The sequence below is a fragment of the Notothenia rossii genome (genome assembly GCF_949606895.1).
Source record: "Notothenia rossii genome assembly, chromosome: 5".
NCBI lineage: Eukaryota > Metazoa > Chordata > Actinopteri > Perciformes > Nototheniidae > Notothenia > Notothenia rossii.
This window is the reverse complement of record NC_136903.1, coordinates 76,878,054-76,892,849: the sequence shown is the minus strand read 5'-3', so window position 1 is coordinate 76,892,849 and position 14,796 is coordinate 76,878,054. Positions and strand designations below refer to the sequence as shown.

Sequence of the window (14,796 nt, the reverse complement as noted above, 5' to 3'; positions counted from 1 at the left end):
ATATCACGGAGTCTGTTCTTCTTCTCTGTCTTCCGGTTGTTCCGGTTGTTGCCTCTTTTGAATGATGAATACACACTACCGCCGCCTGCTGGTAAGGAGAGTTATTGCCACTCACGCATGCGCAGTTCATACGTGCTCGGCTCGGATTTGCGGTGTGTTCCAGTGCGCGAAGTCGGCAAATACGCAGGAGAGTCCGGCGACGCAACAGTCGGTGTCGGCGACTTCTCAGGTGACTGGCCGGTGTATCTGGGCCTTTATGCTAAATGGGGGGGGGGGGGGGGGGGTTAATAAGCATTAACATGCTTATTAAGTGCAATGCCTTGCGGCCTGTAGCGCCATCCTCTTGATGGAGCATATGTGTGGGCTGGAAAGGAAAGGCAGGAAAGTTGTGAGCAGAGGGTGGAGTTGTCGATTCTTGTTCTGTTTTCTGTGACTATCTGCCTCACCCTCTCAGACTTTGAGTTGCGCGCGCTACTAAAGAGACGTGTTACCATGGAAACCAAACAATGGCTTAGCTGTATAAAAAGTCAGAGTGGAAACAGTCCTGAGTAAATCTGATTTTGTCAGAAATCGGGAGAAATGCGGGAGAAATATGACCCCGGGAGGAAACCGGGAGAGGGCAATGAAATCGGGAGGGTTGACAAGTATGGCTCAGCTTTGCCTGCGCTCGCTCAAATTGTCACATCGTTACAAATGTGCCACAAAACAAACCAATCGGAGAACTCGAGAAGGTCCATTCTGATTGGCTGGTCGTCTCCAATCATATCTTCTATCTGAGATGAGAGAGGGATTTTCGGTTGCCATCAGACTGTTGACGTTCTTATTACACAATACACATCCGTCGTTGACATTTACACATGCATTTACAGGACATGACAGACTTGAATGAAGATAATAGTATGCCATAGTGTCAGGTGAGTTATACTTTTCTAGTTTTCTGATATCACGTTTTTGTCAATGCCTGAGTTTGCTAGCCGGCAACATAGCTATAGGAGTAGTTTAAGCAAACAGCTAACAAACCGTAGCCTACATGTAGGCCTACATGAACCCTTCTGAGGTATTTATTACTTGCTGTAAGCATTAGATGTGGCAGAAAGACAAAACATGTTTATCTCTCTATCACAATTTTGGGTTGACCAGAACCTGGACCAACTTCTGTTTCCTGTTTATTACCTGTCTGTATTATGTAGCAGCTCAGCTGATGTTGGATTGATGGCAAAGGGAGAGGGACTTAAGTGAGAGTGAAAACACAAGGTAAGTTTCAAATTGGTCAGCAATTTCCCACCCTATAGGTTGCTAGATGTATCTAACCCTTTCTCCTGTCTCCCTCTCTCAGCACAAGAACCCCAGGGGGATTCAATGGAACCTGAAGACCTGCAAGACGGAGACCCTCACCCTGCACCTGAGTCTCACCTCCCACAGTTTTGCAAGCCTCTCCCTGTTCCTTATTTTTGATTAGACAGACGTTAAGCTTCCCAATGGTGTGGTCTTTGTTTTGTGAAAAATATGATTACCTCACATGTTGTGTTGCTGTTGTTGTCTTTTCTGATAGTTAAATTGCTCCTGCTGACTTGAGCCAGCCATTCTTTCCTCCTCTCTGTGTCAGTGGGGAAACTTTACATTCATACTCCTTTCTCTGAGCGCTTGGAGCATCCTCAGGCAGCACAGCAAACCATGGGGGAGCCTACATTTGCAAGAAAAAGTATGTGAACCCTTTGGAATTACCTGGATTTCTGCATAAGTTGGTCATAAAATGGAGGATGCCACTGCTGACCAGAAAAAACATTGCTGCACGTTTGAAGTTTGCAAAAGAGCACCTGGATGTTCCACAGCACTACTGGCAAAATATTCTGTGGACAGATGAAACCAAAGTTGAGTTCTTTGGAAGGAACACACAACGCTATGTGTGGAGAAAAAAAGGCACAGCACACCAACATCAAAACCTCATCCCAACTGTGAAGTATGGTGGAGGGAGCATCATGGTTTGGGGCTGCTTTGCTGCCTCAGGGCCTGGACAGATTGCGATCATCGACGGAAAAATGAATTCTCAAGTTTATCAAGACCTTTTGCTGGAGAACTTAAGGCCATCTGTCCACCAATTGAAGCTCAACAGAAGATGGGTGATGCAACAGGACAACAACCCAAAGCACAGAAGTAAACAGAATGGCTTCAACAGAAGAAAATAGGCCTTCTGGAGTGGCTCAGTCAGAGTCCTGACCTCAACCCAATTGAGATGCTGTGGCATGACCTCAAGAGAGCGATTCACACCAGACATCCCAAGAATATTGCTGAACTGAAACAGTTTTGTAAAGAGGAATGGTCCAAAATTCCTCCTGAGCGTTGTGCAGGTCTGATATGCAACTATAGGAAACGTTTGGTTGAGGTTATTTCTGCCAAAGGAGGGTCAACCAGTTATTAAACACACATACTTTTTCCACCCTGCACTGTGAATGTTTACATGGTGTGTTCAATAAAAACATAAAAACATATAATTGTTTGTGTGGTTTTAGCTTAAGCAGACTGTGTTTGTCTATTGTTGTGACTTAGATGAAGATCAGAACACATTTTATGACCAATTTATGCAGAAATCCAGGTAGTTCCAAAGGGTTCACATACTTTTTCTTGCAACTGTATATGCCAGGACAACATGGAGGAAAAGACACAGACAAACTGCATGACATGCTATTCAATGTTTATTGATTCCATTTATTTACATGGATGTTCCTAAAACAACACATTTAACATCATCATCATCATCATCATCATCATGCTGCTGCTGCTGCTAGTACTTTGACTCATTGTGCTGTCAGTTGACAATCATTGATAGGCACCTGTCGGTCCCCTGTCCTTTCTGAAAGTCATAAAGATTACATTAGTCATTTAGATTACTTATGTCCTCAATTACCATGGGATTACTGAAGCAACCATGAATTAAAGAAATGGTAGAAATTATTCTAATCAGAATTTTGGAACCTTCCTTCCCTCCCTCTAAATATATCAATACACATTAGGATGTGATGTTCCTGACTACAATACAAGTTTAAGAAGATAATATTTGTTTTAAAGAATTCGAAGCAATAAACAACAGCAACAGGCTCTGTGACCAAGGCAACCTTAGCCTATGTTAACAGGTAAGATCGCTGTTCACACATAGTATATGTATATTTTCCAATTTTTGTAATGTTATGTTATTTCTATTTAAGATGTTTACATTTTCGATTGTTTAATTCTAGTCTTTTAACTGTCTAATGTACAATGCCTTGTCTTTTGCTGCTGCAGCGTAAACATTTCCCCAATTGGTATCAATAAAGTACTTCTTATTTATCTTAATCCTCAAATATTAGCACATTTTACTTAAAAAACAAACAAGCACATTGATGTAACTACATACACATATCGATATGTTGTATACATATTGCAAATCCAAAACCTTTATTGAACACTAACTTCCAAAAATTGCATTTCTATCCTGTTATTAATGCATTCAAATCGTGATTGAAATGGCCCGCCACGAACTTCCGGGAACTTTCTGAGTCTCTCTGAACCACGTGACGACCAAGCATTTTGGACTTCTGCTGTCGCAACTGGTCGCTGGACCAGCCAATCAGAATTGACCTTCTCGAGTTCTCCGATTGGTTGGTTTTGTGGCACATTTGTAACGCTGTGACAACTTGAGCCGAGCGCAGGCAAAGCTGAGCGCCACAGGCTGGAGAGGTCGAGCGAGCGCGTGCAGCTTGCGCACGGAGCAGGAGTTTTATGAGAGAAAATATATTTCTCTGTGCTAAAAAATGTTCAAGTGCGCGCTCAATCGCATTTTCTATGCTCAACATGTTTCATTGCGTGCTCAGGATAGAGGTACAAATATAACGCCATAGCCAGCTCACGGCATATAGGTGTAAGCAGGGGTAAAGTGCTATTTTTACAAGTGGGGGGTGGACCTCACCTACTCTAGGAGGGTCCTCATCTCTTCTAGTGGGGTCCGGGGGCATGCTCCCCCGGGAAGATTTTATTTTTTAAATATTGAAGTTAAAAGCATCAATCTGCTGCACTTTGAGAGCAAAATGAAGAGATCTATGGATTCATCTCTCAACACCCATATGAAACAGAATTGTAAGCAGATTTTCTATTTCTTTATAGATATTTTACAAATCACTCCCCGTTTAAAATAAACCGTTTGAGACCCACTGAGATAACTAGACTAAAGTTGACTATCTAATCTAAACACTGAGAGAGTCATTTACTTCACCTGAGCTGAGGTTATCTGAGACTCTCATTCTGACAGGAGAGAGTTCTCCCTCCAACTTGCTGTTGAAAATGCTCCTTATATCCGTTAGCTTGGCTGGCTAGCACCAGATGCTAACCACAACGATCTCCGATAGATACCATAGACTGTATATATAATAGATATATATAGATACCCACCGGTGCGCGAGCTCTCTCGCTCGCTCGCGCACGCACACAAAATGGCTCGTGCCACACACACAAAGAGCAGAGCTTGAATGAAATACAGAGACCCAGAAGTAAGCTACTTGTACTCACGAGGCCTATTGTGTGCAGAATCCCTTTCGCTTTCAGGTGGTTTTGATTGAGTGTCCACAAGTGGACGTTTAAGGACTAACAAACTTTGATGTTAGCAAATAATTTGGCGCTCTAGCTAACAGGAAGTCACTCAAGTGTCACAAAGTAATTTAGCCTATGGGTAGAGTCAAAAATCTAATGGATGCTGGCCATTGGCCTAATCATATCACCTGTGTTGGCTTTATGTTTTTGGTCAAACATTTGTTTGTTTCACATTTGCATTCATGTAATCAAAACATTTTCTAATTGAATTTAATAAAAATAATAATAATACATTTCAAAAAATATATATATATATTTCTTGGGGTGCTTAGGGGGTGTGTCATAGTATTGTTAACTGACTACAAGGGGAGTTGTCATATACGTTACGGCATGTTTATGACAGTTACAGTAAGTGGGAGTGGCACGAGAGGTAGTCTATGTTGGGATTGATGAACCACGGGAGGGGGCAATAAAGCGTCCTGTTAAATAACCAACTGTTCCGTTGTCTGTTAATATCCAAGATATTACATGGTGTCAGAAGTGGTCGAGGATGGCAAAGTTTCAACCACCAGAGAGTTTTTGTTTCGAGAAACCCGCCGAATGGTCAGACTGGAAGAAACGGACAGCTACTAAGTTGGACAAAGAAGAAGGTCCAGTTCAAGTAAGCACGCTGGTGTATGCGCTCGGGAAGGAAGCAGAGAACATTCTCAGCTCTTTTACCTACGGGGAAGAGGAAAATTAGTTTAAGTATGATGTTGTACTGGCGAAATTTGACGCATATTTCATCCCGAGACGCAACCTTATACATGAACGGGCATGTTTCAACCAGAGAGTGCAGCGTGCGGGAGAGCGCGCAGAGACATTCATCCGCGCACTATATGAGCTATCGGAACATTGCAACTTCGGAACGGCTCGTGAGGAAAACATAAGAGACAGAATCGTGGTGGGAATTCTAGACAAGGATCTGTCTCAGAGGCTACAGCTGATCCCTAACCTCACTCTGGAGATGACGGTACAAGAGGCGCGTCAATCAGAGGAGGTAAAAGCTCAAGTTAACCAGCAAGGGGAGCGGGCTTACGCCGTGCAGGAAGTAGCACAACGGCATAGCAGAGGTGCAACACAGAAGTGGCGGCACCCACAGAGAGAGAGGCGCCAGGAGAGAGAGAGTGAGAATGACCACAGGAAGTGCTGGCGGTGCGGCAAAATGCCACACAGCCAGCAGGATGACTGCCCAGCAAGGAGGTCTACTTGCAATAATTATGGGAAAAGTGGACACTGGGAAAGGGTGTGCAAGAGCGAGCAGGTGAGAGAAGTGACTGAGGGTGAGGGATCAGAAGATGGAAAGTATTATTATCTGGGCTCAGTTAATAGCATGCCTCACAATGATAATGAATGGACAGTCACATTAGAGATTGGCAGTTCACCTGTAGAATTTAAAATAGATACTGGAGCCGATTGTAGTATCATAAGCGAAACTGTGTACAAAACACTGGAGCAGAAAAGGGTTCTACAGAGGCCAAAGAAGGTGCTGAGTGGTCCCGGGGGTGGATTGAACTGTTTAGGGCAAGGGAAAAACATACAAATGCAGGCTCTATGTCATTAGAGGACAGAGTGTGAATAGCTTACTCAGCAGGCCAGTAGCTGTAGCTATGGGGTTAGTAAAGCGAGTGGGCGAGGTCAACACCAGTGAACAGGAGTTTGGCCTACTGAAAACACAGCCTGTGAAGATAGCTCTAAAGGACAATACCCAGCCCTATGCAGTATGCACAGCACGCCGGGTCCCCATACCGCTCCTGGGTGCAGTGAAAGAGGAGTTGGAGAGGATGGAAGCCAACGACATCATTGAAGCCGTGACTGACCCAACAAAGTGGTGCATGGTGCCAGTCCAGAAAAAGTCTGGAAAAGCACGCATCTGTGTGGACTTAAAGAAGCTTAATAAGGCTGTCAAAAGGGAGAGATTCATCTTGCCGACATCAGAGGGGATGATAGCTCAGCTCAGCGGCTCCACAGTCTTCTCATCACTTGACGCAGCGTCAGGGTTCTGGCAGATCCCACTGGACAAAGACAGCCAGAGGTTGACCACCTTCATCACGCCGTACGGATGTACTGTTTTAAACGTCTTCCCTTTGGGATAAGCAGCGCACCTGAGATATTTCAGAGGAAGATGGTGGAGACGCTGGAAGGGCTGGATGGCGTTGCCGTCTACATGGACGACATCATCATCCATGGCAGCAACACCAGCGAACATGATGAGCGGCTGCAGAAGGTTCTGGATCAGCTGAAGTCTGCAGGCCTGAAGCTGAACAATGAGAAGTGTGTGCTGATAAAGGAGGAGCTGCACTTCCTGGGTCAGGTGATCAACAAAGATGGTGTACGACCCGACCCAGCCAAAGTGTCTGCAGTCAGCAAACTTGAAACACCAGAAAACGTGCAGGAACTAAAGAGAGCACTCGGCATGATCAACTACCTGGGGAAATATATTCCAGACCTCGCCACAGTGGGCCAGCCACTATATGCACTGTTAAAAGCAGACTCAGTGTGGAGGTGGGGTCCGGCGCAACAAGCAGCCTTTGAGCGAGTTAAAGAGCTCCTCACAACGTCACCTACCCTGGTGTACTATGATGTTAACAGGAGCACAGTGGTCTCAGCAGACGCAAGCAGTTATGGGATAGGCGGTGTCCTGCTGCAGCTCCATGGCGAGGACTGGAGACCGGTAGCATACTGCTCAAGGCGACTGAGCGACGCTGAAACCAGGTACGCTCAGATAGAGAAGGAGTGCCTGGTGAGCGTGTGGGCGTGTGAGAGGTTTCAGATGTATCTCTACGGCCTACCAGCATTCAAACTGATTACGGATCACAAACCCCTCATCCCACTGATGAACTCCAGGGATCTCGACAATGTGCCACTCCGCTGCCAGCGACTCCTCATGCGGTTGATGAGGTTCAACCCGGAGGCTGAGTATGCGCCGGGGAAAACCCTGGTGGTGGCAGACACACTGTCCAGGAGCCCACAGGAAGACAAGGGGCTCAGTAGAGACACAGAGGTGGAGTGTTACGTAGCAGCTGTGATGAGCAGCATTCCAGCATCGCCGAAAAAGATAGACAGCATCCACGCGGAGACGGCAGTGGACGAGCAGCTCCAAGAAGTGATCAGGTACATACAAGAGGGGTAGCCTGAACACCTAGCACACATAAACACTTGTGTTAGGGAGTACTTTCCCGTTAGGAACGAACTATCTATGCATGATGGGGTAGTGACCAGAGGGAGTAGAATAGTGATACCAGGGAGATTGAGGTCAGAGATACTAGAACGCATACATGAGGGCCATCAAGGTCTTAACAATTGCAGAGACAGGGCCAACACTTCGGTGTGGTGGCCTGGCATAGCCACACAGATCACACACAAAGTCGAGAACTGCAGTTACTGTCGTGAGCAGAGGAGAGCACAGAACAGAGAGCCTCTCCTGTCAACACCTCTCCCAGACAGGCCGTGGAAGAGAATTGGCATAGATTTATGTGAACATGAGAGAGAGAGTTACCTAGTCATAGCTGACTACTACTCTAGATACCTGGAGATACTCCACATAACCTACCACGACTACTGCACATGTGATCTTGAAGCTGAGAGCCACGTTTGCCCGGCACGGAATACCGGAGGAGGTTGTCAGTGACAACGGACCGCAGTTCAGCAGCGATGTCTTCAGAGGCTTTGCCTGTGACATGGACTTTAAGCACACAACCTCTAGTCCCCACAACCCACGAGGAAACGGTTATGCTGAACGTGCAGTTCAAACGGTAAAGGGGATTCTGAGACAAAAGGAACCCCTACTTGCTTTAATGGTTTACCGTTCTTCTCCACACAGCAGTACGGGTGTCAGTCCGGCAGAGCTCCTAATGGGCAGGAAAATCAGGACGACGCTGCCCACTCTGGCCAAGAACCTGCAACCAAGGTGGCCGAGCAGACATCACATCAGAGCTCGAGATGCTGCGGAGAAGAGCAAACAGGCCTTCTACTATAACAAGCGCCATGGCGTGAGAGAGCTCACACCACTGCAGCGAGGAGACCATGTCCTCACCAGACTGGACAATCAAAAGACCTGGTCCACACCTGCAGTAGTGGCAGGTGAGAGTGTTACACAGAGGTCTTATCTCATCGAGACGGAGCAGGGTGCTCTGTACAGACGTAACCCTCAACATCTCCAAGCGGTGCCCGTAGCAGGGCCTCCAGCGAACAGAAATCCCAGGAATAACACACCAGACATTCAGATGAGCCCAGAACATGGCTCGCCTGGTCCAACAAAGAACACTAATGGACTGATCCAAACCAGGTCTGGTAGACCTGTTAAACCTGTCCATAGACTTGACCTGTGAGGGGACAGTTCAATAATAAGAAAAAAAAAGGGTGTTGATATTAAAAAAAAAAGAGGAAAAAAGAGGAGATGTCATAGTTATTGATGTGTTGATATTGTTAAAGAAAATATATCTAAGTTATTGATATGTGTTGATTTGTTAAAGAAAATATATCAAAGTTATTGATATGTGTTGATATTGTTAAAAGGAAAAAGGGAGATGTCATAGTATTGTTAACTGACTACAAGGGGAGTTGTCATATACGTTACGGCATGTTTACGACAGTTACAGTAAGTGGGAGTGGCGCGAGAGGTAGTCTATGTTGGGATTGAGGAACCACGGGAGGGGGCAATAAAGCGTCCTGTTAAATAACCAACTGTTCCGTTGTCTGTTAATATCCAAGATATTATTATTATGGCAATCCTGGGGGGTGCTTCACCAGGAAAACAGAGCTCATGGTTGTGGCACCCAAGTCGCTGCTCCAGAAGGTTGATGACTTCATCCTAGAGGTTGACGGCTGCTCCATCTCCCCATCTCCTGAAGCCCGCAACCTGGGTGTCATCCTCGACTCCACCCTCTTCTTCCACTCCCACGTCAAGTCTGTGACCAAATCGGCCTTTTTCCATCTAAGGAGCATTGCAAGACTCCGACCGTCACTCTCGGAGTCGGTTGCCGAAACCCTAGTCCATGCGTTTGTCACCTCCCGCTTGGACTACTGCAATGGTCTCCTGTTTGGGGTTCCCAACAAAACCCCGGACAGGCTCCAGTATGTCCAAAACTGTGCTGCTAGGGTACTCACAAATACAAAGCCACGGCAGCACATCACTCCCACCCTCATACACCTCCACTGGTTGCCGGTCAAGTCCCGCATATCAGTCAAAATCCTCCTCCTTACCTACAAGTCCCTCCATGCCCATGCGCCCCAGTACCTATTGGACATCCTTCACCCACATGCCCCTCCACGGAACCTGCGGTCTTCAGACTCTGGCCTGCTTACCGCCCCCCGCACCAAACTGCGAACCTTCGGGGACAGAGCCTTCAGTGTGGCAGCCCCCACCCTCTGGAACGCTCTCCCTGCGGAGATCCGCAACATCGCCACGCTTGACACCTTCAAAAGGGCCTTCAAGACCCATCTGTTTACTAAGGCCTTTGGCCCCTAATCTATTTGTTGTTTTTGTCTGTCTGACTGGTTGTCTGACTGCCTTTTGTTTGGTTATGTTTTTTTTGCCCTGTTCTTCCTTATAAAGCGACCTTGGGTCTCATGAAAGGCGATCTATAAATCCAAGCTATTATTATTATTATTATTATTATTATTAATAATGAGAATCTCGTCAACAATCACATACAAAGTGCTATTTCTTCAACCATGTTATTGACCTTACTATCCATGCATTGACCACTATCCGCTTTATCCAGTCATAAGTAAATAGCGTCCTCTGTCGTTCAACATAGTGTCTTGCAGTTCGAATACAAAATGTGTGTCTGTCACTTTAAGATGAGGCATGATGGGAAGAACGTTCACAGCCAATCAAATCATTGTTGTCAACACGTTGTTATGGACTCCGGTTGTTTAAATCACAGAATACTTTTTTGCTCTTTGTTTCACTCTCAATGAGTTAGATAAACTTGCTTTAACGTCGTATTATATTTAAAGAATGTCCTCCACAGACCGAGTGGACATTTTAAGAGAGCTTAACAAAGACTTGTTGAACCAGTTGAAGCAGCAGAGAGAGAAACTGGAGCGGCTGAGCGGCTGCAGGAGGCAGAGCCGCAAGAGGGAGAGAGAGGACGAGGCTGGGGAGAGGAGAGACCCCGAGGTGACCCGGGGAGGCCAGGGCTCTTCCAGGGCAGGCCTCGCCAAACCTACCGTGAGATTTTCCGGTAATTAAACCGTTTTGTTCTTTAAACGAGGTCAAATATCCGAGAGACGTCTGCAGGTATTAGCTAAGTAAGTGAGCTGGCAAACTTCAAATAGGCTACTGGTGTTGCGTCTCTAAGATGTGCTATTTTCTATATAATATTGTTTTCTTTAAAGCAACGATAAAACTGTAGATCCTTAGCTTGGAGTTAAAACGTAAACTATGCATATGTTTTGTTAAAAATGTATTTAAAAAAGACACTACAGGTAGCTAAACTTTTTTTTAAAACTACGAAATACTTCATAATTCGAGAACTAACTAGCTTGAATATATTGGAGATAGAGATCAGATCAAAAGTATGAAACTTTGGTTGTAGGGTCTAGAAACAGCTAGTAAGTTTTTGGTCAAACTAGGCCTTACTACTGATATGTTATGCTATTTCCTGTGCTATGACGTTTTTACTGTATTTTGGTTGCTTTACATTTTTATCACTTTGCATTTCTCTGCAAAACTTTCATGTGCATGTGAGGAATAACAAACCATAAATTATTGTATGTTCCCTGTGCTCCATCAGATACATGTGAGAGACGAATAGGCACCCAGAGCTCTGTTTCAACACCGTCTTGTACCTCCAAACACAAGAAAGAAACTGCTCAACATACAACATCATCAGACCTTTTCAAGGACAGCAACAACGTTCATCCTCTGGTCCACAGCAGGCTGCAGGATATGAGGCCAGCCATCACCAAGTCCTGTCTCGTAAATCACAGCAAAGAACAGGTCAGAAAAAAGAACCATGTGTAGCACCTTGATCATAGAATAAAATGTTAATTTGGAGTCAAACAATTGCTCTGTTTCCAAAAGTCCTTCTTGATTTTCCTATATTTTGCTCAGTACAAAAACACATTGACAAGCCTAACACTGTGCATGTTATGCTATGTGTTGGCTTTGTATGAAACTATGCATTCAAATAGCAGATTTGTTGATAGTGAAACATGCTTGTCACCAATACTTTGCATCACATGTTTGTTTTTAAAAAGGGGGATGTCACATTTCAGTCTGATGAATACGAAGAGATATCTGCCTCAGACAGGCATCATTTGCAGCCTTTGCTGGGATATGACTGGATAGCAGGTATTGATTGATTGATTGATTGATTGATTGATTGATTGATTGATCCTCCTGTTCATTTCTGATACACACAGTCAGCCATAACAGGTGATGTTTGTTCCCTCCAAGGAGTCCTGGATGCTGAGGACTCCTTGATAGAGCGTTCTGACGAGTTCTTCAATGACCTACGCACATTTCGATCACTAAATAAAGACGACTGTGTCCACAGCCCACAAGCAGAGTGAGTGCTTCACCCTTGATTGCACTTACTGGTGATGTTGTTGTTAGGTCTGCCTGTGATTGATGATGCCATCATTAAGTTACTATTAATTTGATCTTCTCATAGATTTCCTGAGGAGTACCAATCGGTCTTGCCACCGCTAACCAACAAACACGGTCCAGAGGCCAGCACTGACAATCATCAATGTAAGAGGGTTATTTATTTGAGTAGCCTAGTCCCATTTTTATTTTCATGATGGCAGAAGCAATTCTCATGTACGCCTGCTTTCCTTTTTTCAGGTACTTTCTCTTACAGAATTAACAGCAGACTGTTCCCCGTTCCACTTCACTCTAAGGAGAGCTGCCCTGTGTGCAAAGAGCTCAAATCCTCAAATCCTCACACTACTGCTGATCCAGCTCTCATCAGGTAATGATCATGTTCACCTTTACTGCCTGCTATGACAACTTAGAAACAACAGAGCACTTTGCACAAGATGACAGGATAATGGTACCTGGAGTGGAAGTGTGTTTAAGTGTGTTCTTTTAAACACTTGAAAGCAGAATAAAAGTTAAGGCGTATGGTCAGGCATCCTCAGGTATCCCAGGAGTCACCCGTTCCCTTAGTCTTATCAAACATTGTTTAACTATTAAAAAGTGAAAAATAAATCTAATAATAATTGCTAGTCTGTCTTTTTGAGGGTCCATCATTTGAGAATGTTGAAAACTCCTGCAGGAACAGGTTGACTAGGACTTTCAAATCCATGCAATGCCCACACATAAAAGCATTACCTGGATCAGCCATTTTTTCGGGACCATTTGCCACATGTCACCCCCCTGTGTCTCCCCATTTCATATCTATCACTGTAATAAAGGCACTGGTTGCCCCGAAAAATATCCCAAAAACGGTATTGTTTGTTGTATTTTAAATAGATAACTCTTATAATCAACAATACCATTTTGTGAAGTTTAAATTCAACTTGCACCATGTTTTATGAATGTTGCAGCGGTTCTATTGCCTCACGTGTTTTATCTTTTGTTTTATTTTTAAGGGTCAGCATCCCTCGCTCCACCCTCTTGCCTCCTTACAAATACAAAGCTCATCGCCGGTGCAGTTTTGACCCCACTGATAGTGTTGGGTTACCTTCGGTCAGTAAGAGACCCCACTGTAGGATAATTGATGACTTTTAATACATGCCAGTTTAGTTTGACATCAATTAAACTTAAGTTTTATCAGTGTACTAAAGTATTTTTATCTTCATGTGTTACCCTGGTCCTGTCCAGCACTGTCTCTCAGGCTGGTCCAACACAGCTCAGAGCACGCTGCCCCCCCCCAGCAGCCTCGATCTGCGGAGCAGTCTCGTTACGTCAGAGAACAAGGAACTCGAGGTAAGACACCACAGGCTTTCTGTCTCGACCTAAAATAATTCTGACCTTTTTTTAATCAGATATTATTAATATTTTCATATGGTACTTTTCATACTTTTCAGGATCTCTCTTCACACAAAGTGTCCGAAAACCAGGTCTCCGATGTGTCTCGCTTGGCTCGTCACAACTTCCAACACTTCTCCAAAAGAAAACTAGGAAGCACATTTTACCCTTTGCACTGACAGACAATCAAAGGCTATTTTGAAGTGATTATAAAAGTTCCTGTTTGCCATTTGTCCTCACCCAAAACCTTTTCCTTTTTGATGCTCATTTATTATTCTTCAATATGAAACAAACAAACAGTGATTTAAAAGGGAATGAAACAACAGTAGTAAGTGCTTTCTCTTTTAAATAGATTAATTTAAAACATGTTTTTCAAATATGTCAGGTGCTGAAATGTAATGTAATGACTTAGAGATGGAAATTCCATGTCATGTGACTAATTACAAGCCAGTTTACCAGTAAATGGAAATGCGTTTATATAGCTCTACTTTTACAATAATAGGCCAACACTCACACCAATGGCTATGTCTTTAAAAGCCGTCTGGGGTTTAGTGTAGTTCCCAGAGACACTTTAACATGCTGACTGGCTGAGTCAGTGATCAAACCGCTGATCTTCCAAGTTGGGACAGATTTAGACTCTACATGTGAGTGTCAGCAGTTTTGTGAAGGTGAAGCAACAGCTCACAATGTTACCCCATAGTGCAGACTGTTTAGAATTGCACATGGTACATTTCAGAACAAATCATTGTGATTCCTCTCTGTTGCCCTTCCCAGCTGTTTGCTTTGGCTCCCAGGTTCACACATACTTCTGTTTCTAACTTCCTTTGACACTTCCTGACTGTCGGACAGAAGCATGATTTACAGGAAACCCCACCAACCTATACCTAAAGTCTGTAGCAATCCCACTTACGACACGTCAGATTTTCCAATGTGTGTCTTGCAGTCTTAAATATTTGAAGAATTAAGTATATCAACATGTGTTTGGACATTTTCGATTAAATCATCAAAATAAACGTCTAAGTAAAGGAAACATCAATGTGCTGTTATTCTTGATGTGAGTCACTTCAACAGGAACATATCTGCATTTCTTTTAGTTCCTGTTGAGCGAGGAACCTGCTTCTCTTTGAAGTTATAGCACAAACAGCTTGTTCAAAGCAAAGTGTCTGCAGTGTGCTCGTCATCTCATCATTATCTCACATCTGGGAAGCTTTGTATGAAATGAGGCTTAGTGATTGATCTTTTTTTTATACCACAAGCAGTGGTGAAAGGAA

At 44.3% G+C, this 14,796-nt stretch overlaps 1 protein-coding gene across 2 annotated transcripts; it reads left to right on the top strand.

The window, feature by feature from the left end:
• Positions 1-10,333: 10,333 nt before the first annotated feature.
• miip (migration and invasion inhibitory protein) lies at positions 10,334-14,555 on the top strand. Of its 2 annotated transcripts, XM_079684522.1 has the most exons (9): positions 10,345-10,790; positions 11,343-11,548; positions 11,809-11,902; positions 12,008-12,119; positions 12,225-12,304; positions 12,398-12,524; positions 13,147-13,243; positions 13,379-13,483; positions 13,585-14,555. In XM_079684522.1, the coding sequence occupies exons 1-9, from the start codon at positions 10,565-10,567 to the stop codon at positions 13,702-13,704; spliced, it is 1,167 nt and encodes a 388-aa protein (XP_079540648.1). In that variant the 5' UTR covers positions 10,345-10,564; the 3' UTR covers positions 13,705-14,555. The 2 variants fall into 2 exon arrangements, with proteins under 2 accessions (XP_079540649.1, XP_079540648.1); XM_079684523.1 differs by lacking the exon at positions 13,147-13,243 and having other exon boundaries at positions 10,334-10,790.
• The last annotated feature ends 241 nt before the right edge of the window (positions 14,556-14,796 follow it).